Here is a 23,295-nt window from a genome sequence, read left to right as displayed (position 1 = left end):
ACTCTTTCGCCAGCGATCGCTCCGCGCCGCTAATGACGATAATACGCCTCGTTTACGCAATGTAATTCCGATACGCGGAGTGAACGTGTATAAATATTGATCTGGTTGCGCTGCAATGACTATCACGGCGCTCTCACATCTATGCAGCTGTATGGCGTTGACGCACGATGAGAGAGCTTTGAGATTAACGGATTGTCGAGATAATCACGATAATCTCGAATCAAGATCCACGACTTGGGCAAGGAATTACGCGCAAACGTACTTAGTCCCTTTGATACACGCATTTTGCGCTTTATCGCAAATAGTACATCTATTACACAGCACGGAGACAAACACAGAGAAAATAGATTACATTTTAAAAACTTGAAAGAATAATCGATTCTAAACAAACGGGATAAACGTAGTGCACAATATTTGTAATATATACAGTTTTGTACATTATTAATGTTAATTATATTATTTGTATTATCATATAACGCGTATTTTAAAATTAAATTAAAAACCATGGAATATACAATTTGATCAATACATCGATGAAATCGTTAAATAATTTTATTCCAAAAATTACTGCAGTTAAAATAATACTAATAATAATACTTGTAGAAAATAATTTGATTTGTTGGAAATGAGAATGAGAAGAAAATGAAATGAAAAATTCTATATAAAATAGATAAAAAAATATAGAATTTAATTTAAATGTATTATTTCGCTCTAACGTTCTCTTCAATTGTGTAAAATTAAATATTTTCAATTTATGATGAGAGACATAATTTATTCAATATTTTGTTTTAATTCAAATAGTATTTAATTGAGTAATAATAATTAATTTAATAATACAGTTAATAATTATATGAAACTAATTAATAGTTTAATTTATAATTTTTTCAATCAATTATATATAAACAGAATAATATAATTGAACTTACCTAAAATAGTACCGACATAAGAATGCGACGTGTCGAAGGATATTGGTCCGTCCGTACTTTCAAAAGATGCGTCCTTGCTGAACAGACTCGCGTCGTGAACTAACCGTATCGTCCAGAATCTGTAAGATGAATAGTAATTATAAAGTAGCGGAATGAGAAAACTTTTTGTGATTTAAATGCGGGAAAGACTAATTGTCGACTTTCTTCGTGTGTTATAATAATGATAAGGGAGGCTCACTTCGGGTCATTACACAAAAAGCCGATAATCTGATAATAATATGAATAGTGGGAAGGAAATCGCCGTAACAAAGGAACGGGAAACATTAAATGAAGAACTATATTTCACTTATCCACAAGAATTATTCCGATAATTTTGATTGGGATATCGAGAATTTAGATATCGAATTTGATTTTAGAGATAACGAGAAAATCCAGAGAATATCTCTCCAATATCAATGAAATAAATAATAAAAGATAGGACATTTTCCATCTAATTATAATGTTCGAAATCGATTCGGTAATAAAACCTCTTTTATATTATAATATTATATTATATTATATGTATAATATATAAAATCTCTACAACTAAATTTTCGAACATATCAGACCGTAAAGAGATTCATCTAAAAATGTATTATTTTAAATCAAATATATGTACAAGATCTCCATATCGTATATCAATATAGGTATTGCACGCGCTTGTGAAGGCAAAAAATAATGTGCATACACGTACATACGCGTATACGTACAGAATAAATATCTTGATTTCCTCACCGAGATGCGATATTACTCTCGAGCATGCTTTGTATTAAATGTCAAATCAGTTTATAAAGAGTTTATAAATCCGTGCATATTTATTATGTAGATATATTTCAGTCTCTCGCACAAAAATAAAATATATAAAGACATCTTTGGCTGAACGTTGATAAATTATCGATAATGAAGAAACATCGTTGATATTATAAAATTAAAACAATTTATATTTATATTCAAAATATATATCACATTATTTTAACAACATTAGAGAAATATATTCAACACAAAAATCTTCAATATTTAAAATAAAATTCTCCAAGTATAATTCTTACAAATAAGTGAAAAATGTGATCTAATCGCGATGTTTATCGCGCATTCTATTCCTAACATAGACTCGAGGATTGATCTGGCAATGCAGGATGTCTCCTATGACTTCGAGAAATACGACATCCGAAGCCTTCGAACCTCTAAAGATCGCTTAAGCTCAAGATGAAACCATGTAACATCATACAGATCGAATGGCTTCTCCCACAGATTCAGTTAAATATACACGCGCTCTTTCGCTCCTACAAGTGACATTTACGTAACAAATTCGCCTTTAACGAGATCATAATCTATTAAGATTGACATTTGCATTATTCCTTGCGGATTCCTATTAAGAAAACGCGCGGCTTAAAATGGATTAAAAGCATAGATTGACTACTATCATCAGGTCATTTGATGGCAAAGACACATCATATGACACGAATAAATCTTTCCTTCGATATCAAGCGATGTCTTTCCTTCGTACATATATTGCATTTTATCTTTCTAAAAAAATAGATAATAAATACATAAATATATAATAAATAAGAATATGTAAAAATTTAAATAATTCTAGCAAATTTTACGCTCGTTATATTAAATTAAAGCATATTATTTATTGGTATAAAATAGTAGAGCAAATAAATTATGAAAGAGCAGAAATTTGTGGAAAAAAGAGTAAAACATTAAAATATTATAATATGCATATCTATATGAATAAGTTATTGATGTTTTCATAAAAAAGCTTTCAATCATTGACGCGCATATACCATCGAGATTATAAAAACAGCGTATCGCAAAAAAATATAAATATCGATAATAAAGAGATAATAAAAATATAACAAAGTATTGCTCGGAAATCGAATAATGCATCTTTTCGGCACAAAAAAAAGAAATATTATTTTTGTAGAAAAGTAAATGACGATTGAAACATGATAATATTTGTTTCTTGATAAAGACGTATAGATGTTACCATATAGAGCATCTATTTTATGTAAAAATAAATTCAACCATGTTACTATACTCTGTACAAAATGCAACAACAAATAAATTATAAAGGAGATATTTTTGAAAGAGGCAATATAAACGCATACAATATTAGAATGTGGTAAATTGAAACGTGTGCCCGAGAAACTCGTTAGCGCTTTCACAAATACGCGTGTCGCATATACTAGTTATTATTTATAACTGAAATGTATCCGTCCATTTAAATATGCAACATAATTGCATTTCGTGACTATACTTTATATACATTTGTAAATTAAATACATTGTAACATATTTAATCAAGAACGAACCAAGGTTATTAAATAGGAAACATGTGTGACGACAAAATGAGACATTTGTATATTATTAACACGCGAAATATAAGCGTAAACATAAACTGGAGTTTTTTTAATTCGAGAAAAATAATGTTCTATTTAAACTGCGTTTTTTAATTTATTTAAAATCTAGTCTTTTTAGACTAATTTAAATTTATCTTAAATCTTTATAATATTATATGCGCTCATATATTCTTCTTGCATATCCTTATTCAATTAGATGATAAATCCTTTTTAAGCACACTGTAACGATAATCATAGTGATAGTCATCATATGACAGATGACTGACACGCAGTGACAATCAAAAAGTCGGCGAGAAACTGAAAATCATTATAAAATACGATAAAATAATGACATGAATCTCATTTTGCATAAAATTAGTGTTCAAACTTATACGACTTTCACAAGTGATGATGCGCAAATACGTTTCCGGATATCTCGTTAAAGTCCGATTCCGCGATGACGTTGTATTTACATAGAAGGTCAAGTGAAACCAATCAAACGCGAAGTCACGTTAAAGGCCATTACAATGACGCACGCTAGATATATAAACATAAAGAATCTCATATATTGAAATATTCTAACATCACTTCTTGCTTTAGATCTAATATCTCTTTCTCGTTCTCTCATCAAAAAATTTGGAAATCTTGCCTCTGCGTTTATTCGTCGATGACTGACTCCTATGTGAGTTGTTGATATCTAAAATTCCTACTACCTATATTTTGTTTCTTATCGATCGGATTGCCGATTATGTTTTTCTTTTTTTCAGAAAGACTTGAGCTTCATCTCAAGAACAAAAATGTAAACAAAACATTCCGAGCATTTCATATATAAAAAGAAACTAAGGGAAATATCTCAATTATTTTGCACAATTCTTTCTATGTGTCGAATTCTTAACCAACAAATCATTTATGGCTTATAAAAAAATTGCAGATTTATCGAAAAAATGTATTGGTAAAATATGGAAAGAAAAAATATTTATCTTTCCCATCTAAATCACGCATTTAATTTGTACTTCATAGTATAATTAATGCAAAAAATCACAAGCATTATACTATAGAAAAAAACAATTATATACATATAATGCATTTTGAATTTATCATATTATTAATTTCTTTTTCTCTAACGATCTACTTTCAATAAATGTCCATATTCGGAAAGAAAATAATTTTATTCCTAAAGGATAAAGTTCTTTTAATGTATTATCAACTAACGGTTATTCACGCTTTTATTTAAAGACCTGCCAGAACGATCGTAATTCTTTTCGCGGCATTTATTATCATCGTATTAGTAGCGCGAAGACGCCGGCGAAGAAACGACTTTAACGTACCCAAGCAAAAAGACGCTAACACGCTGGATTACCATAAAGATACGCGGCCAGAGTTGGGACGCATTACCCGAGGAATTAGGGAAAGTGTAACAATTAGTCCCGGCTCTTTATGGCGCGCTCGCCATGCTGCTTCCGCGACAATAATTTTCATAATCCAACGTCTTTACGCCTTCGCCACAGACCGCGCATTGAATCGTCAGTTTTGTCTAGAAGGAGGCTCGTTATGTCGTATCCACTGATGCCAGAATTGAGACGCGAGCAACACGACTCCGTACTGGTGGGGATACACACACAAGCGTAAACCGTGTACGTGTAATGCGCAGAGCGCTCTGCGCATTACACGTACACGGTTTACGCTTGTGTGTGTATCCCCACCAGTACGGAGTCGTGTTGCTCGCGTCTCAATTCTGGCATCATTGGTCGTATCTTCGCCTCATCGCATCGTAACCCCTCGCGAAAAAGTCGTTTAAGTGCCGCTTTTAATGCGCGAGCTTGTAAAAGGCGTACTTTCGTTGCATTTGCCAATCTTTTTGCCGCTAATCTCTTAAGTTTGTATGTACAAGATGTTCTCCAATTAAAACCAAGGAACACTTAATCTATTTCTATCATTATAAATTTCTGAAACAATTTAATAATATCTAAATACGCACACTTATTCAAATGATAAAAATTAAGATGCCAAGAGAGATGAATTATTTACTAAATTAATACATTAAAGAATACAATTGCTTTTTTTTTAGTTTCGTTCAAAAACTATTTTCTTTTATACTAAATTATTTAACTATATTTATTCAACATTAAATATGAAAAAAGTTGCTGATAAAAGGAAAGAAGAAAGATCATGCCATCAAGAGATTACATTTTCCTTTAAGAAAATTCGGTACCAAATTTCTTTGGCAAAAGTAGAACTTTACTACTGATATACTTTTTTTCTTAAAAATATTCTATAATCATTTTAGCTTTTAGATAAACTTCGTCAATAGTCTATGAAATATCTGTATCTCTTTTATCACAAATATTGATTCGAGCTAATAACTAAGAGAGATTAAAGATATTATTTATTAATTTCATGGTCTTCGCTCTTTCTAACCATTACGGAAAATATTGACATATTAATACAGTCACAAAAAGGTATCATCCGTTTAATAATTCTTTGAGCACGTTTCTTTATAACAGTTATAACTTCTTCAAAAGAAGAGCGATCGTGCTACGAAGCGGGGAAGTAGTTCAAATAATTTTCCTGTTTTTCCTTGAAACTGCAACTTTTGCATAACGTTTATTTTCATAATGATCATAAGCGAGCGATATACGTACTTTTTATGACTCGCGCGCCCGCACCGAGGAGGTAAATTTTCACGATTTTTGCTACGATGCTGCGCTTTAGTAACAAAGGTCGACTTTATTATATTAAGGAAGTACAGGCACACATGCAAATATCTTAGAGGTAGAGGAAAAAGCAGCTCCGACCGTGTGCTCTTTAGCTTTCATATATTTCATAGTCGCCCATAAAACGCCCCCGTATGCACGACGAAACGATGCGTTGGCTTGGATGCTAAACCTGTGCCCACGTACGGGAAAACTGGATCCGCAACATCCGAGCTAGGTGCGCCGAGGTACATACGACCTATTCATGCGCGAAGCCTCTTTCATCGAGAAACAAAAGCGCGGGTAGAAAAGTGAGAAGGTGTCGCCTGTATACGATGTCTATTTCCGACTCTCAACCGTACCGCTCTCTCTTCCCAAGACTAAACTATATATTGAGAAATCGCTAAAAATGTATATAATATGTAAATTGTTTTCTCATCTGTGTGCGTGTCATACAAACTAAAAGAAACTAATAAAATCGTCGATAAAATATAAATAGTTATTTTCTCATAATATGACAAAAAATATATCTTTAAAAAAGAAATATACAATATGATCTTCCTTAATCGTTTTTTAAACAAAAAATATGTTATATGTATATCGTATAAAAAGTTCGTGTTGCAAAATTATTATTTTTTTTTTTTCTTCAAAAATGTTAATTTTAATTTTTCTTCGAAAATAGCTTTCTTCCCACAGTTTTTATATATATATTTTTTAATATTAATTTTATAAAGAATGAGAATCAATTTCATAAATACAACGCGATCGGATAAAAAAAATAGAGTACAATAGCTTATATATTATATAATACAAATTACCCTCATGAAACATTGCAGATTATTTTTATAATTTATCCCTTGCAGAACCCAAAGTAGATGAGAGAAAAGATCATAGGACAAATATATCGCAGTCTAATCGCAAACGTCGCGACAAAATTTATAAAAACTGTCTATCGACGATCCATATATATTCGCGAAGTATGAGAGACGATATAAACGGCCGGCAAGTTTGCCAAATAAATTCGCCAGGTCGTATATATCCGCGGCACGGATAAGGGCAAGAAAATCGCATTGCGATACTCGACGGGAACAATCACCGAGTGAAGGCCGCTGCGACAAGAAACCGGGACGGCGCGTCTGTGTCGTACACGGAGGGAACTTTCTTCTTGTCTTCCTCTCCTCAACTATTATCTTGCCAGTTTGTACCAGGTGCGCCGGGGTGGAAACGCCACCGTCGTGCGACAGTACAGGAGGGTTTCGGGGGGTGAGGGGGGGTGGCAGGAGGGTGTGGCGCGCGCTTGGTACGACGACGACACCGGGAACGAACGAAGGGAATCGCGCGCACGGCTCGATCCCCCTTCTGCTTTACATTTTATTGCCTGACGTGAATTCGACCGATTTACATAAAGAGATGTACGCTGTAGTTACATCGGTGGACTGAGAACGAGACTGCGGAGGAAATACGTTCGAGGGATGTTTCTCTCTCTTGTGTCTTGTATCACCTGAGAGACGATGCGTGTCGTTTGTCGCGTAGAACGTGAAATTTGCGATGCGAGGGAGGTGCGCGAAACGGGAATGCCAATACATATCCCACGATTTTTTCTTGTACTCATTTATTTAACATTCTCCGGACAGTTTTAGGTAGGGAATTCTTCGCGAACTGAAATTCTTTCGAGACTGAAACTCCCTGGAATTGCTGGAACGTAGAACGGCAGTAGATATTGCGTCTGGCGGAATGTATAGCCGTAATAACTGTGCGACTCGTAACGCATCAAGATAAGTGGCAATAGTGGGCTGTAACTTGCAGCGATCGTAATCGTTGCGCTTTATATAATTATAGATATAATATAATTGATTGGAGCAAAAATCGTATATGTATATTTTAATTAAGTTAATGTATTTTTAAAATGTTTTCAATAGATACGCAAAATTTAAATAATAAATATATTGTCATACATCACATGACTTGTCTTGTCCAGGAGAGAAAGACAACTATTCCCCCGATACACAGACCGATTCCGCTAATAGAAACATCAATGTTCTAATTCCATGACTTCAAGGAGATAAGCGCGGCGCAACAAATTTTCTTCACGGCGAATTTTCGAAAGTAACGGTAATCGCACCAGCGAGAGATGCGAAAAAAAAAAGACAATGACGTCACGTCGTCCTCGTCGTCGTTGGAGCAATTAGCGGTAATTACGCGCATCCAAATCCGACGCACGGGGAATCACGGGACTTGACTCACTGATTTCTCGTCGAGAAGATTTCTCTCATTCTCTCTCTCTCTCTCTCTCTCTCTCTATCTTTCACTCCCACCTTCCCCCCGCTGCTCCCCCGTCTCTTCCTCCGGGGTGCCGCAAATCCTCCTGACTGTAAGAACAAGAAGTCCCCGCCAGTTAATTAGCTTAACGTCTATGAATTACGGGCGAAATTTCCTCGGAAACTTGTTTCCCTTTCCTCTTCCCCCCCGGGGGAAAAGGAAAGGGGGCGAGGAAGAGGGAACACGATGGCGATGGGCTCGCGAGCAAACCGTTTCTACCGGGTCACTTCGCTACGGCCGAGATACTAAACCATTCGTTGTAACTTTGCAATCTACATGGTGCACGCGGTCGTCACGGTCTCTTGCATAATGGATAGTTCGACAAATGTTTAACATTGCTCCTCGCGGGACGCGAAACCAGACGAAATTTTCGGATCCGAGGTGATTTAATGCGATTATAGAATTCATCTGACACGATCTTCTCTATTATTGAAATGATGTAATTACCTCATACCTTAATACATAAGAAAGTCACTCAACATTTAATTTCTATAAATATATAATATCCTACTATTTAATAAAGGGATAATAAATAAAAACTGTTTATTTATTATCTGTCAATTAATTTTTTTCCTCATTATGTCTTATAATAAAAAATGGTAGCGTTGATAAAAATATAATTTTGTAGTTCAAGAGGATTAAAGAATTCGAGAAAATCATATCATGTACCGTTATAATTCGGAATATACAAGGAAGACGGACCGTTATCTGTAGTATTCATTTCTTAAGTTAATAAATACGCCGCAAGAGTGAAAGCGCGAGTCAATATTTAAACGATTCCGTAATACATCGACAGACTAGAGCGCGGTTTGTATCGTTGTTAAACTGGAGCGCTATCATAAATTAAACTTTCCGATGTTGCGTTATGTTCCAATCTTACATTAAATAACCGCGAGAGTGAAACTCTATAATTGCTTTTCCTGTAGATAGTAAATCTAGTAAATCTAGTTTGACGTGCAAACATTGATATTATATTCGCATTTTTTCTATAATTCTCCAATTATCATATCTGTAAGCATTGCTGCTGTAATCGCTTTTAGCAACAAAATTTCCTTGTCTTAGAAAAAGCTTTAAAAATTATATCTTACAATACATCTTGTGTTGAACATAATCTTCCATTACGAAGAAATGAAAGATTCTTAAAAAATGATAAAAATATATAAAGAATAACTTGTATAATAAAAAATAGGGATGTCTAATAATCCTAAGAATATTAGAAAATATAAAAAAAACTCAGTTTTCTTTGTTAAGAAAGATAACAACTTCCTTCGATATCTATTAGTAAATCTCTATTTTTATAAAAAAGTTATATGTATGTATAGCACACAATTTCCAAATAACTTCGATTATACGCGATATATACAAATTATATAAGCCACACGTGAATTGGTCTTGACCACCATCTTTAATCGGATTCAGATACCACTGACCTAATTAGGACATACCGAGAACGCTGCGGCGACTTTGTCCATGTCGTTTTACAATCGTATGTAAAAGATACAGTATCCGCAATTTTCGAAATTTGTAAAAAATTGTATAATTACAAAAGCTTATTCAGAGAAGTTTTGCTAAATCGTATAAAGTCTTCATAATGTCATAGATCTGCAAAAATCGAAATCTGATATCTTTTTCAAACTTCCGATATTCGTCTTATTTTGATTTTGAAACTAAAATCTAGTGTTCGAGATAGCTGAAATTTCAACAGTCTTCTCGGATGTCCAAAGTCAGATCCGGTATCGATCTTGTGTCTTTGCTCGAAACACGCCACGCCACGCACGAGGGAAAAAGGAGCTCGTTGTACCGTCGTGTGTATCGAGATAAGGAAAGATGGATTCGCTTATGGGACTCACCTATCAAGCGTCTTCAGGTGTAAAATCAGAGGTTGCTCGGAGTCGGTGACGTCGCGACGTATCCGATTGCGATGTTGTCTCAAGGTCGCGGTGTCATAAGTAGCTGCCTCGTAATATCCGATGTATGAGTTGCGCGTGATATCTGAAAAAATGCATGTGAAGGAAACGGTTCTATTAATGGCCACGTCTCTGGGAAGAGAATGCGTTGCGCAAACCGTAAATCGCGAGTCATGCGAAGATGAGTCGCGCCATAAAGCGTACGTTTGTACCAGGTGCGAGCATGATTAAGAGCGCGAAGAAACGCTTCTTCATTTCTTAGATAAACTAAAAAGTCTTCCCGTTAATCTCTTTTTTTATAGGCAAACAAAGAAGACGAAAAGAAAATTTCTTTTGTTGCTACAGGATATAATGCTTACATACAAAATTATTAATATATTATTTCGTATTGTACAACTCAACGTCTTGGTTGTGATTACCTTATTTATAATAATATGATACTAGAGCTCTGAAAATGTGAGTCTAATTCATGCTCACATCGTATTTCAGAATTATACGGCTATATTTCTTTTCTCGTTTTAAACATAAAGCAAGTCTTTTTATAAAAACAAATATTTTTTAACAGAATTCCATTTTATATCTATAAGTATAATTAAATAACTATAAAAATGCAAAATTATTTTTGAGTAATATATTTTTATTTTTTATTTATATGATATTAAATAATTCTGCTATAGTCTAAAAATAATGGTAAAGGTATTCCCCCCTGGAAACTTAATACTTTTTTTTCAAAATTAAAGAAAACCGATTCAGACAAATATTTTCAATATTTCCATTGTCAGATTGAAATACTTGAGTTCTGTTACGTAATTTAAACATTAAAGCGTATTCAAATCGCGCTCGATTGTCCACAGAAAAACGCGCGATAACTGTATCGCATTTTGCCGAGATCGTTGCAAAATTCAAAAGTACGTAGGTCGGACGAGCATATTTTCACTTGCATAGTTTATTGTAAAAAATAGGATGCGACAAATTTCTATACGTCTTCAGACGGGTATAATAAAAAAGTAAACTCAACCAATGATTTCTATCATTAAAAGCTGTGTTCCGATCCCCCATCCGGGTGCACCCAATATTATAATATACGTGACATATACTATAATATCGGGTGCACCCGGTGGGGAATCGGAACACAGCAAAATATAGAGCAATAAAACGAATACATCCATGAATAAATATGAGATCCGTATTTGTATCACTAAATTACATCATTAAAATTAGGCAGCATTATATTTAACAAAGAATATTTAAAGAATACCTAATAATAATCAAAATCAATATTATTCGCTTTTATAGAAATATAACTTAAATTTCGATAATAAGAAGAAAAAACTAATAAGAGAAACCAAATGTCTAAATTATGAGGCTCTCACAAACATAATTATCTATTTATGGATTCCGATATTTTATCGTAAAATAATTGCAAAGTCAGTTATTTCATTTCCGTACGTTGTATATGTTGCAAAATATCATATTTGTTATGAAAACTTGTTTAATGTTTTAAGAATGGTAAAGTGACAAAAATTTTAAAAGAAATGAACACACGCTCAAGCATTCACTACGAACACTCGGCCAAAAGAGCTCCTCAGAGACGCGTTTTTAGATCTCGGACAAGTACAGCGACCAAAGTGCACTTGTTTCTCGTCCATTTAACCGAAAGGGTGCACACATATTAACCTTTATAACCCAGCCACTAGATTTCAATATATCGAATTTAATAATTTTTCGATATCTTTGTAATCCGTACGAAGTGATCTCTCAATGACCGGGAAGTATTTGCGTATGTAAAACTGTTTTAATAAAAAATAATTGAAAACTAAAAAATTTTACCGAGTAGTTAAAAGCGCGAATAAAAAGAAAATTGTCTATTTATTCACATATATAATTTGGTTAATTTTAATTATAAACGCGCTCAATTAGATTGATGAGAAGGAATATATTAATGTGCAAATGGTCTAGAATCTTATTATTAGTGATAAGAGCAATCGCATCCGGCAAACGAAAGCTCTCGGATTCAATCCGATCACATTCGAATCCAATTACTCGCACTCGACATGTTTTTCTCGCCTAGATATCTACATAATAATTGTTTTTCAAGAGAATGAAAAAGAGCTGAATAAACAAAGAAAACAGTTCATTATTTATATTCAACTTAATTATCTTTTACTATCATAGTCTTCGCTACAAATTTTTATTTTAGATATTTGTCTAATTATTTAACCATCGCAATTACATTTTTTAATTATCTAAGTCCACAAAAAAATTTCAAACAAATATGAAGATACGAAATATAAATTGCGCGATATATTCATTTTAATGAACAGACTTTGCAGATATGTGACTTAAGCAACTTTCGATGTATATATATGATTTGAACGGTCAATAAAACAACGCGAAATGCAGTTTGCATCACGTGCTTTCGCAATTAGAGTGCCGTTTAAGGTCGCGTACCATTGTTTCCGTAAATACTATCGATCGAACGATCGGAACATAAAAGGAACACGTGAGGCAAAGGGGAGTATCGGGATGGGTTGAGACTATCATCGTCGAACAGCGCGGATGGACCCGTTCAGGACATTGAATGGCGTGATATCTCTAAAGTATCTCGAGAGTCACGCAAACACGTATAATCGCGATAATAAACCAAATTTTATTAAATTTATCTTAGATTATAATGAAAATATTTAATTCAAAAAGTAAAAAAAAATCAAGATTTATTTGTCAAGCTGGTCGAATATTCTAAATTATCATTATCATTGTTCCTGAATCGATATTAAAAGAGAATATACGAAAAATATAGTTATTTTCAATAAAATAGAACTTAAAACTTGCACATACAACGGCATTGTACATACATATATATTTATACTCATATATATATATCAAAGAAACAATAAAAACATCGTTAATCCATATGAATCTATTAATTATGAATCAATCTCTCATGCGAGACCGATTTCATATTCATTATACAAATTAGAATTACATGATAGCATTAGCGAGATGCACATTACAGATTGCTAAATGAGAACAGATCTAATATATAACTCAATCGCGAATTACTCGTGATTCCATTCGAATCAATACCGGAAATCGCGAAAATAATTTTTATTGGAAATCAAATCTTTCTTTTGATTCTATATTCATAGGCTATTTTCATAATTTCTCCACGTGTCATTCGTTTTTACGCTTTTTGTATCAAAATGCGAATAATAATTTTAAATAAATAATTTTAAAAACCCCAAAAAATCGGTTCTTAAAATCTATAACTGCTTTATTTTACAATATTTTATTAATTATTTAAAAAAAAACTAAAAAAATAGAGTAACTAAGACTAGACTAGACTAAAAAACTAAAAAATGTTTAACATTATGTATAATTTATTTGTCAGGTCATGATAATTATTTATTCACCCAAAACAATATTAATGAGCTTTTTCATTCTTCTATTATAATTTTACTAACAATTATATTTTTAAAATCTTAATCTTGAATTTTGTTTCACTAGAAAATTAAATAATTAGATGTGAAAGAGAAAACTCTTTACGAAAAGGAAAATTTTAATGAAAATTTTCTCTTTTCCAATTTTTAATTTCCAATCTTTGCTCTATAGAAGTGCTATTATATTGTCGATGATAAGTTTTGTTGGACTTAGGTACTGATTGGCTGTTAGTTCAAGAAACTTTTGGAATTCTAAAAATTCTTTATCCGATAGTGAATCGACATGTCCATACAAATTCATCGTACAACGAATTTAATATCATCCAAAGTGTACGCGGACTTTGGGGCACCGTTCCTCTAACGAGTCGACAAAGAAAGGTAAACGTGACTCACCTCTGTGCGGCGGTACGGGATGAAGGGGAGACGCATCGACGACGATCGTCAGGATCCAGACAGGTAACAGCAGCAGCAGCACAAAGAAAATCGGACACATCGTGGCGGGCTGTCGACTTCTGCCCCCCACTGCCGCCGTAGCCGCGGGGCACATCGCGAGCCCGCGAACCTCGTGGCGATGCCCCGTTCGGTCCTCCGCCTCCTCTTCCTCGTCCTCGTCCTCTTCCTCTTCCTCCTCACCCTCCTCACCCACGGCCAGGGCCGCAACGCGCATGGGCCCGATGTTCCGTGCCCCGGCAACGACTAATGGCGGCGCTATCTGCCTTTCGTCGAGGAGTCGACCACCGAAGCACTTTGCCAGTCACCTACCAAGATCATTTCTCCGTCCTTCTCCACCGGTCGTTCTCCTTCTCCTCCTCTTTCTTCCCCGTCTACCCTCTCCCCGCCACCACCTCCTCCTCGTCGTGGTCCGTAGGTCGCTCAACCTTTCGACCCCTCTCCGCCGTCTCCTCCACCGCGTCTCTTCTTCACTTTCAGCCTTCTTCTTTTTTTCTTCTTTTTCTTCTCTTTTTCAGTCGGTTCCACCTCGCCTCACCTTCGACGGCGGATCGACTCCTCCTCTCATCCTCTTTTCTCCTTGATGTCTACCACCTCCAGGTGTCCGGTCGTCGATCGATCCTGTTGACAAAAATGTGCACCGAAAAATTGATCATAAGTTCTATAAACACGCGAAATTTATTCTTGGTAGAGAAGATTAGATTGTGTATTAGAGCCGCAAACTCGCGATTGTGAAACTTGCCGCGCTGCGAAATTATGCGCCCCGTTTCCACTTATGCGCTGCAAGGGAAGTGATAAGAGTGATCGAGAACATTTACCTCGTAAAAGTAAACTTGTAAACCATAAAAGAGAGTTTGTGTTTCGAAGTCGACTCGGCAATTGTGGCCGGAGGATTGTTCGCACGAGAATAAACGCGAGCAGGCTTGTATAATGGAGCGCATTAATGGTCCTGATACATATGTACGGATCCTGCATATAACGAGAGCTACGCCAATAGACAAAAGATATAATTCTGTGTAATAGCAAATAAAAATTTTTAAATAACCGAAAGATAACAAATTAATGTGTTGTGTGTTAATATTATATTACGATGGAATATAATAATTTAATATTTTATTTAATCCGTACGTATAGTAAAAAATATAACAATTTTTCGTACGTTTAATATATTCGCGGAATAAAAATTTAATATCTAAGAAAGTTATTTATATTAATTCAAGTTTTGATAATTACATAATTCCATGAGTTAATTGTTAATTTATTCGTTGAATAATGTATGGCTCCGTAAAACTACTCCGATGCAAAGTTACTTCTGATAACACAATCTAATCCCATTTCCCAGTACCATCGTAAATTGGTCGCCTGAAATTTCGGTACATGCAGCCGACGCGGAAGAGATTATTAATGAGCAACGACGATTAAAAATACTCGCGAAATACAGTAGTTTTATAACGCGCAAACAGTTTGCATTTTTCATGGAAAAAGTTTTGAAACATGCAAATGAAACGCGCTACTAGCAGAGTGACTTTCGCGTATTGTTAATACTCCATGAACTCCTTTTTCCCGAGGAAGGTTAACTTTGCTAGCCGAAACACAATTAGTAACAGCACAATATATTTTTATTCGATGTTATTGCGTGTTACGTTTTTAGATACAGATCGCAAAATAATATTCAATTTGCAAATTCAGTAACACTGTTTTTAATAACAGCGGACACTCTACACATTTTATTAAAAAAAAAATATGTCATAAAATATATAAAAGTATAATAATTAAGAGAGAGATAATTTTTTTATTGAGAAAAGAGAGAGAGAATTATATATAGAAACCTATTTACAAGCAAACATATATAATACTTACCTTTAAATTTTTAATCGAACGCAAATGCCATTCTTTGTCTAGAGAAGCCAGTAATACACGACTCGATTAATGCATACCTTTGAAAAAGTTTGCTCGAAGGTCTTGTATAAATTAGTAAGAAGTCATTAACCTCGAATTCGTGTATCTTTATCGTAATATTATATATATATATATATTTTTTAAGCTTCGATATATAATATAGAATTATATAATTAATAATATATCTTCTATTTCCTGTACACGGTTTTATTGCGGTAAACTGGTTTTCGCGCAACTGGTTTACACAAAACGTGTATATTTCGACATACGAGAAAAGAGCTTTACATTTTTTTTTTCCATAAAAGACCGCGTTGAAAAGAAACAGGTTCGCACAGGTCCGTTCGCGTTCCCGTATTCTTCTCGCGAATTCTTCCAACGGAAGAACAAAATGAAATAATAAGCACAAGATGCATTCTCAGAAAGGAACAGTCGCGTATATATAATCGAGCTTTAACATATCTGACTAGCGTCGCAAGAGATGTACACTGTAATGTGTAAATAAAAGTGTGTATGCGTCGCGACGGGGGCGACGTGCAAGCTCGACATCACCGGGGCGATAATACATTTTTCCTCGATGTGACACGATGCATAATCCGCGAATAAATCATGTTTACGCTTAAGCTCGTGAGCAATGAACAATGGATGCCACCAGCGGATCTTTTAGAATATTTTACTTCAGCCAACTTTATCATAAACATGACAGACTTAAAGAAGAAAAAAATATATAAGATTTGACATTACATTACAATTGAAATATAAAACGCGATGAAATAATTGTGGCACGATAAATGTGACGAATAAAAAAGAATCTGAAAAGTTTTATCTTGTTTTTTAATGTAATCTCACTGCATCGTGCTTATAAAGCGGAAATTATTTGAATATAATGATTAGTAGAACGAGATATGGCCAGATCTGAGACAAGTTTAATTACAAGTGAATTTGCATGAACTTTACGAACTTGAAAATGTCAACGTTGGGAATAATTTTGCTCAAATGTTATTTTAACGCGATTCAGCACACCCGAGTTTTCAAGACAAAGTCTTCGCGTCAGAAACGGTGGTGCGATATTATTTTCTTGTTATTATTCTCGTTTCGAACATTCTTCTTCGACCCGTTGTAAAGTTCACAATTAAATAGGTAGGTAGGTCGCGATATTTCAGAACTCTAAAGTTTGGTGCCAAAATAAATTACAGAAGCATTGCTGCAGCATTGCAGCCGAATACACTTACTTGGGATCGGGGGCTAGAGGTGGTCCCCAGACGGGGGATAGACACTACATTCCGAAAATGGAATGTCGACGCGATGTTCGTACGAGGAGGAGCTTTATCGCGCCTCGTCCGTGCAGGCGGAAGAATGACTTGGCACGGCGAAAGCTATTACTCGCATTTCGCAAGTCCCGGCACGGCGAAGCGGCGAATTTACACGGTTCGCATTTGATGATTATTCCCGGAGTCGCCTAAAGCGGAAAGGAAGTGACTCATGCGAACGATGTTTCCGCAAAAATGGTTCGTTCCGCGTTGAAAAATGATAGGAATACGATATATTTTTGTAATTGAAACTGTCAACGTTGTATACAAATCCATTTTTAAAATTGATAGTAATCTTGGATATATTCACGCACAATTTCAGCAATTTAAAAAATCTGCTTAATACTTAAATATTAATATAAATATAATAACGAATATATAATAAAAATATTAGTTTTATAAAAATATAGTCGCACACATGCTTTTGCTCAGAATCCATTAATCTAACTTCACAATTCAAAAAAAACCCGCTATACTATTTTTTACATATAGAGTTATTAATAGAACTTATACCGCGAAGCGAAAATCTCTATTTCCGCCGTAAATGCAGATTATTATTTCTGTGAAACGATTCTTTTGTTCTTTTTTCCCTAGTTTTCTCATCGTCACATAAAAGCGAACTCCCCAATGAATTCGCCTTGAATCGAAAGAAACCCGTTTCTCCAATGCATTCACTTTGAATGAATCATCATTCGCGTAGATACAGACCAAGTATTTTTTCTTAGAAGGATAAATTAATCTCTTAGCATGCAAAACTCGGATTTTCCTCACAATCTTCTCGACTATCATATATGATATAATAGTCTCGGATCCGACATCCGATTTCAGCACAGACATTTCACGAAACATCAAAAATTCGCCCCTTCTTTCATTCGTCCATGCATATTATACTCGACACTTTATTCTAGGATTTAACTATAGAGTTTCTCTCTCTCTCTCTCTCTCTCTCTCTCTCTCTCTCATCATCGCGGTACGTTATCAAAACTCGATCGGGATAATCCAGAAATATCGACAGATGAAGACTCGATGCCGAGGGGATCAACGTGTCGCAAGCGTCGTTCGCCGTTCGCTGGCGATCGGACAATTTTCCAAGCCCGCCTCGCTGAACCGTTACCTCGCAACGCCAGCGAAACATGTTTTGCGTAATGTCCAAGCGTCCAAGCAAGAGATAGAGTCGGGACGTATAAAATAATTATGAACGAGCGAATCGACCCGGCATGCCATCCGGATGACGATTCATCGAATCTTTCTCAACATCGATAAATCCCAGTCCTCTTTAGAAATTTGATTACCCCGTAACGTGTTTTCGTAATATCGATTACATTGTATAATAAATTTTAATACTCTTTCCAATCTCCAACGAAAAAATCAGATTATTTTGATTAGTTTAAAGAAACGCAATTATGATCCACGAGTCAAAAGATATCATCACGTATAGTTTCCGAGAGATATATAATTACAAAACAAAGTTTTTTTTACATCCCATATGTGTTGATTTTCAATAGAATCATTTTTAAATAGTCGTCCTGATCTTAATTTTGTTTAGAAATATTTTTCTAGGGTTTTTATCACATACATACACACACACATTATAAACATACACATAATAATATTCAACAAGCATACAATTTTCATCTTGTTTTTCTAATGATTTTTTTTTTCGAGAATGTGATGGAATCTTTGACTGTGCGTGCCGTTAACTGCTGTTCAATTTTATGAAAAGAACTCGACATAAAAATTTCAGAGAATATATTTTTTTAACGGTATATTGTACCTCATAACATAAAAATATTTCAATATTTCAGTAAAACATGATTTCTTTATAATTTTCAAACACTTTTAGAACAAAAATTAATCAGAGATTCACCAACCTTACAAAAATATGCTGAATTTATATATTTTCGTTTAAAAAGCGAAAATACTATTTTATACAGTTTTATTGGAATTAATGAATTTTCAGAATTGATCAGAAAACAAACTAATTTTATCGCTAATTTGAATCCATTGAATTTATTTCTGTGACAAAATATGACCACAAAAAAGTTTTGAGCCTAAAATAATTTATGAATTACGTTCACACGAATCTTCGTGTTATTTTATTCACAAGAGTTGAATTTACGAGATGAGAATTCATTATAATTGAAAGTAATTTTTAATATGTAATCTGCAAAATCTTTTGTTAATATTTTATATCATAAGCTTGTATATGTGCTTTCTTTCCCCAGATTAAACGTAGCTGTGCATAACAATCATAATGTTTGATATATATTTTAGCAATCTCCTCCAACATATCCAACCATCCAAATAATAGCATCGAGATTCGTAATGTTATCGCGCGTATTGTGGAACCCATTGGGAATTTCAGTGTATATATTACGAATTTCTGACCTACTTTCATTTAGTCGAGAAAGCAAAGCCGAAATTCGAAACAACCCTGCACGCGTTCTCACCCCGACTAACTAATTAAAATTGAAAGATCTAGCCAATCTAAGAGAAAGAAAGATAAGTATGGATTAAATAACTCCAGGAAGCCAAGATACTGAAGATAAAAGTTTCAATATTAAACAATACACATGCGGGAAAGCGATTTAAATCGCTATTGTTATCTTTCATTCCCGGTATGTATTATAATCGCCGAACGTTCAACCGACCGTTATTAGAATTAATATAATTTCATTCTCATAATTCTCGTTCTCTATTTTAATTGTTAAAGGTCCATGGGATGAGAATATCATATTATCATCTCATGGATATATGAAAGAAAACAATAAACTTAATAATAAACCGGTTCACTTCCCTTCCTTTATCCCTAAACGTGATATACGTATCGCGAAAACCCTGAGTGCCATTTTGGCATAACACGGTAAAACACTTTACCTAGGAGGGAGCAGAAGAAATGACGGACGTCAATGTACAGGTCTTGCACTTACTTCCTCGACATTGCGACCGAGCTTGCAAACTTCATCCAAAAGCTTTGACGAGGGGTTACCAATATACTTTTATCGCAAATATTTCCTCGATGTTTATCGTATTCGCCAATGAGAACGATTCAGTCAGAAGGATGAGGCGACAAAGCCAACTCATCTTCCGTAATCACTAATTTAAAAAACGCGAGATATAATTTATGTAAATTATCTGGCGCGTAAACCTCTCGTGTTCAAACAGCGAGATTGCGAAGAATCAAAAGACAGAGTCTTGACACTTTTTAAATTATCCCGAGGTCTCAAGCTACTTTATTATGGTATATTTCAAAGTCCTATTATCATAGAGAAGACTTTAGCGAAAAAGAGCAAAAAAAGAAAAAAAAAAGGTATGAGACTATAATTCTTATTTCAATCATATTGATATAAAATATTAAAAAAGATTTTTGATTATAATTGGCAATGCTAAATTTTAATCATAATTGACTATACTTAATTGCTAAGCAGATGATCACATAAGAAAATTATAAAAATTTTATTTAATTTATTTTGTCTCTCGAATTATTTTAAATCTGGCACTATATTAATCCCTTTAAAAAAAGCTATTATAAAATAAAATTTAATCGTTAAAAGTATGGCTTAAATTTAAGAATTAAAACATTGTAGGAGGTACATATCTAATTTAAACACGTAAATCTGTGTAATGCCAGGAAATATAATTTAATAGTAGCCGCACAAAATACCCTCGCATTTTCCAAATCTCCTTCTTTTTTATATAAAATTATAAATAGAAACTTTTATTATATTGTCACAGCTAACAATTACGAACGCGCGTCAATGCAGCGGAAACAAAAGCTTTTATTTTGACATATTACGTCATGTATATTAAAATGTACCTCGATCGAACTGATCGAATATGCAACAAGCTTCCCGAGTCCACGAGAAATCTATCTCGTAAAGTAAAAAATATGTTCCTATCATTCTGATCTCGAGACACATCGCAGAGAATTGCAGGGGTATTCAAATGTGACGAAACAGGGAACTCGCGTGCAAGATGCGTACACACACAGGTTTCCCCCCCTCATTATCACATATCCTCTCAACGATGCATACAACAGAATTCGCAACAATGAAAATAACAATTATTTCGATAGATCAAGGATATCAAGGTATCGATAATTACGAATTTCATCGTTATTTTCTCATCAACTTCGATAAAATCTGAATGTGTAATATCGAAAAGTGTAATATCGAAATATCAACGCGTATATAAATCTGAATATTGCGGAAAATGGCGTCCCCTCTGTTTGAATTTTATCCGATAGACTTGAAATCTGTCAAAGATGCCGCGTTTGAAAGGACATGCTTGCCGGGCCGCCCTGTATACGCACGAACAGACACACACACACACACACACACACACACAGTTGCGCCTGCTCTGTTGTATATATAAATGTCTGACACTCACCGAGGCGCAGCTTCTCGTAGCCCCGAAAATCCTGCCGTCTAGGCCACGGGTGTTCTCTCAACCGCGATCCTGCTGGCCGATGTCGCGCGCCACGCGAGGATGAAAGCCCCGTGTGTCATCGGCGTTCACCGTCGCATAGCGACGCCGCCCGCGTACTCCGCTGTGCGGGACACATCGGGCATCCGGGATACGGTGGGCAGCACACACAGGGACACTAAACACACATACACACGCGGAATGAGGAGACAGTCGACGTCCTTTGACACGTCGCTTACGTTGACAGCCGTGGCGAGAGACGCACCGCGTTACGCGAAACGAAATATCACGCCGCGCGCGAGCACGAACACGGTACGCACGAATTACCGATATCGACGTGAGCGCGGTCCGCATCGGACTGATGAGATTCGCGCGTACGAAGACTCCCGAGGACAACGACTTCCACCACCACATGCGCGCGCGTTCGACCCAGCTGTATGCTTCCCCCTCTCTCGCATCTCTCTATCTCTCTCTCTCCGATCTACGCAACGCCGTGAGATTTTCCACTGCTCCGTCTGCTACTCGCGCTTTTTCTCCCTCCTCTCTCTCTCTCTCTCTCTCTCTCTTATACACATGTTAACATATTTATTATAGTAAAATCACAGTTAGTCGAGACTTTGATTTCAAAGTTTCGCGATCGCGTAAAGTGTAATTGTGAATATTGAACAAAATGACGTGCTAATATACATTTATTTTTATACATTTGTCAAAGCGCAGAGAATAAATGTTTCTTTCTCCTTCTCTCCCGTATCCTTCTGTCATCCCCTCGCGCCGAATCGCTCCCCTCCACAAACGAAACGGGCTTATTCAACCCTCACACCCCCTCTCGCCCCATCCAACCATTCTATCTCGCGGCGAACACGTCGCCCGCGGACTCGCACCCGCGCGCGCGTTCATCCTGTCTCCTGTTCAGCCTCCTCCGTGCGAGAGGAGGAAGATTGGAGCAGCCGGCACACAGACAGGACGAGATGCGCGAGCGCCCGGCGTCGTCGTCCTTTCGAACTTTCTCCATCTCGCTCGCATCCTTTACGCCGAGATATTCCGCCTCCCTTCCGTTTTTCCCCTTGGTGTATTCCTCGTTCGATTTCCCTCTCTCTCTCTCTCTCTTTCTTTCTCTCTCTTTCCTCCTCCTCCCTACCGTCTACCCCCATAGATCTACATCTACTTCGTACAGTTCCCGCGTCTGTCGCGCTATATATTTTCGTATCTGTCGTTCGGTATATTGCTTTTACTCTTCCCTACGCGAAGGAGGGCGATCTATCAATGAAACAAAAGGAGCGCGTAAAAGCGACGACGATGATGACAGAAGGACGGAGGGTGGCGGCTTGGAATCCCTCCCTCCCTCCCTCCCTCCATCCCGTTGGTCTTCGACGGCGCGAAACCATTACCCCGGGAATGTTGCGCGCTGGATTAGTTTGATTATCGACATGCGGCGGCGCCGGGGCCGCGAGCAATTTAATTATGGAAACGGTATGCTACAAAGGACGAGCCCGCGATATCCAATTAGTTTCCACGGGCTGCTGCGAGTTCGTATTCGCTCTCAACG

At 35.7% G+C, this 23,295-nt stretch overlaps 1 protein-coding gene across 1 annotated transcript in view; it reads right to left on the bottom strand.

The window, feature by feature from the left end:
• Positions 1–22,146, bottom strand: part of LOC115237314 (disintegrin and metalloproteinase domain-containing protein 10) — a 55,123-nt gene extending 32,977 nt beyond the window's left edge. Inside the window, exons 1-4 of the mRNA XM_029810285.1 lie at positions 21,714–22,146; positions 14,062–14,739; positions 10,172–10,313; positions 927–1,045 (exon numbers count right to left, since the gene is read on the bottom strand). Of these exons, the coding sequence (XP_029666145.1) occupies positions 927–1,045; positions 10,172–10,313; positions 14,062–14,335 (535 nt within the window). The 5' untranslated portion in view covers positions 14,336–14,739; positions 21,714–22,146. The remainder of the gene's footprint in view (positions 1–926; positions 1,046–10,171; positions 10,314–14,061; positions 14,740–21,713) is intronic.
• Between the last annotated feature and the right edge of the window lie 1,149 nt (positions 22,147–23,295).

The sequence above is a fragment of the Formica exsecta genome, unplaced genomic scaffold (genome assembly GCF_003651465.1).
Source record: "Formica exsecta isolate Colony F162 unplaced genomic scaffold, ASM365146v1 scaffold290, whole genome shotgun sequence".
NCBI lineage: Eukaryota > Metazoa > Arthropoda > Insecta > Hymenoptera > Formicidae > Formica > Formica exsecta.
This window is presented reverse-complemented; position numbering and strand designations above follow the sequence as displayed.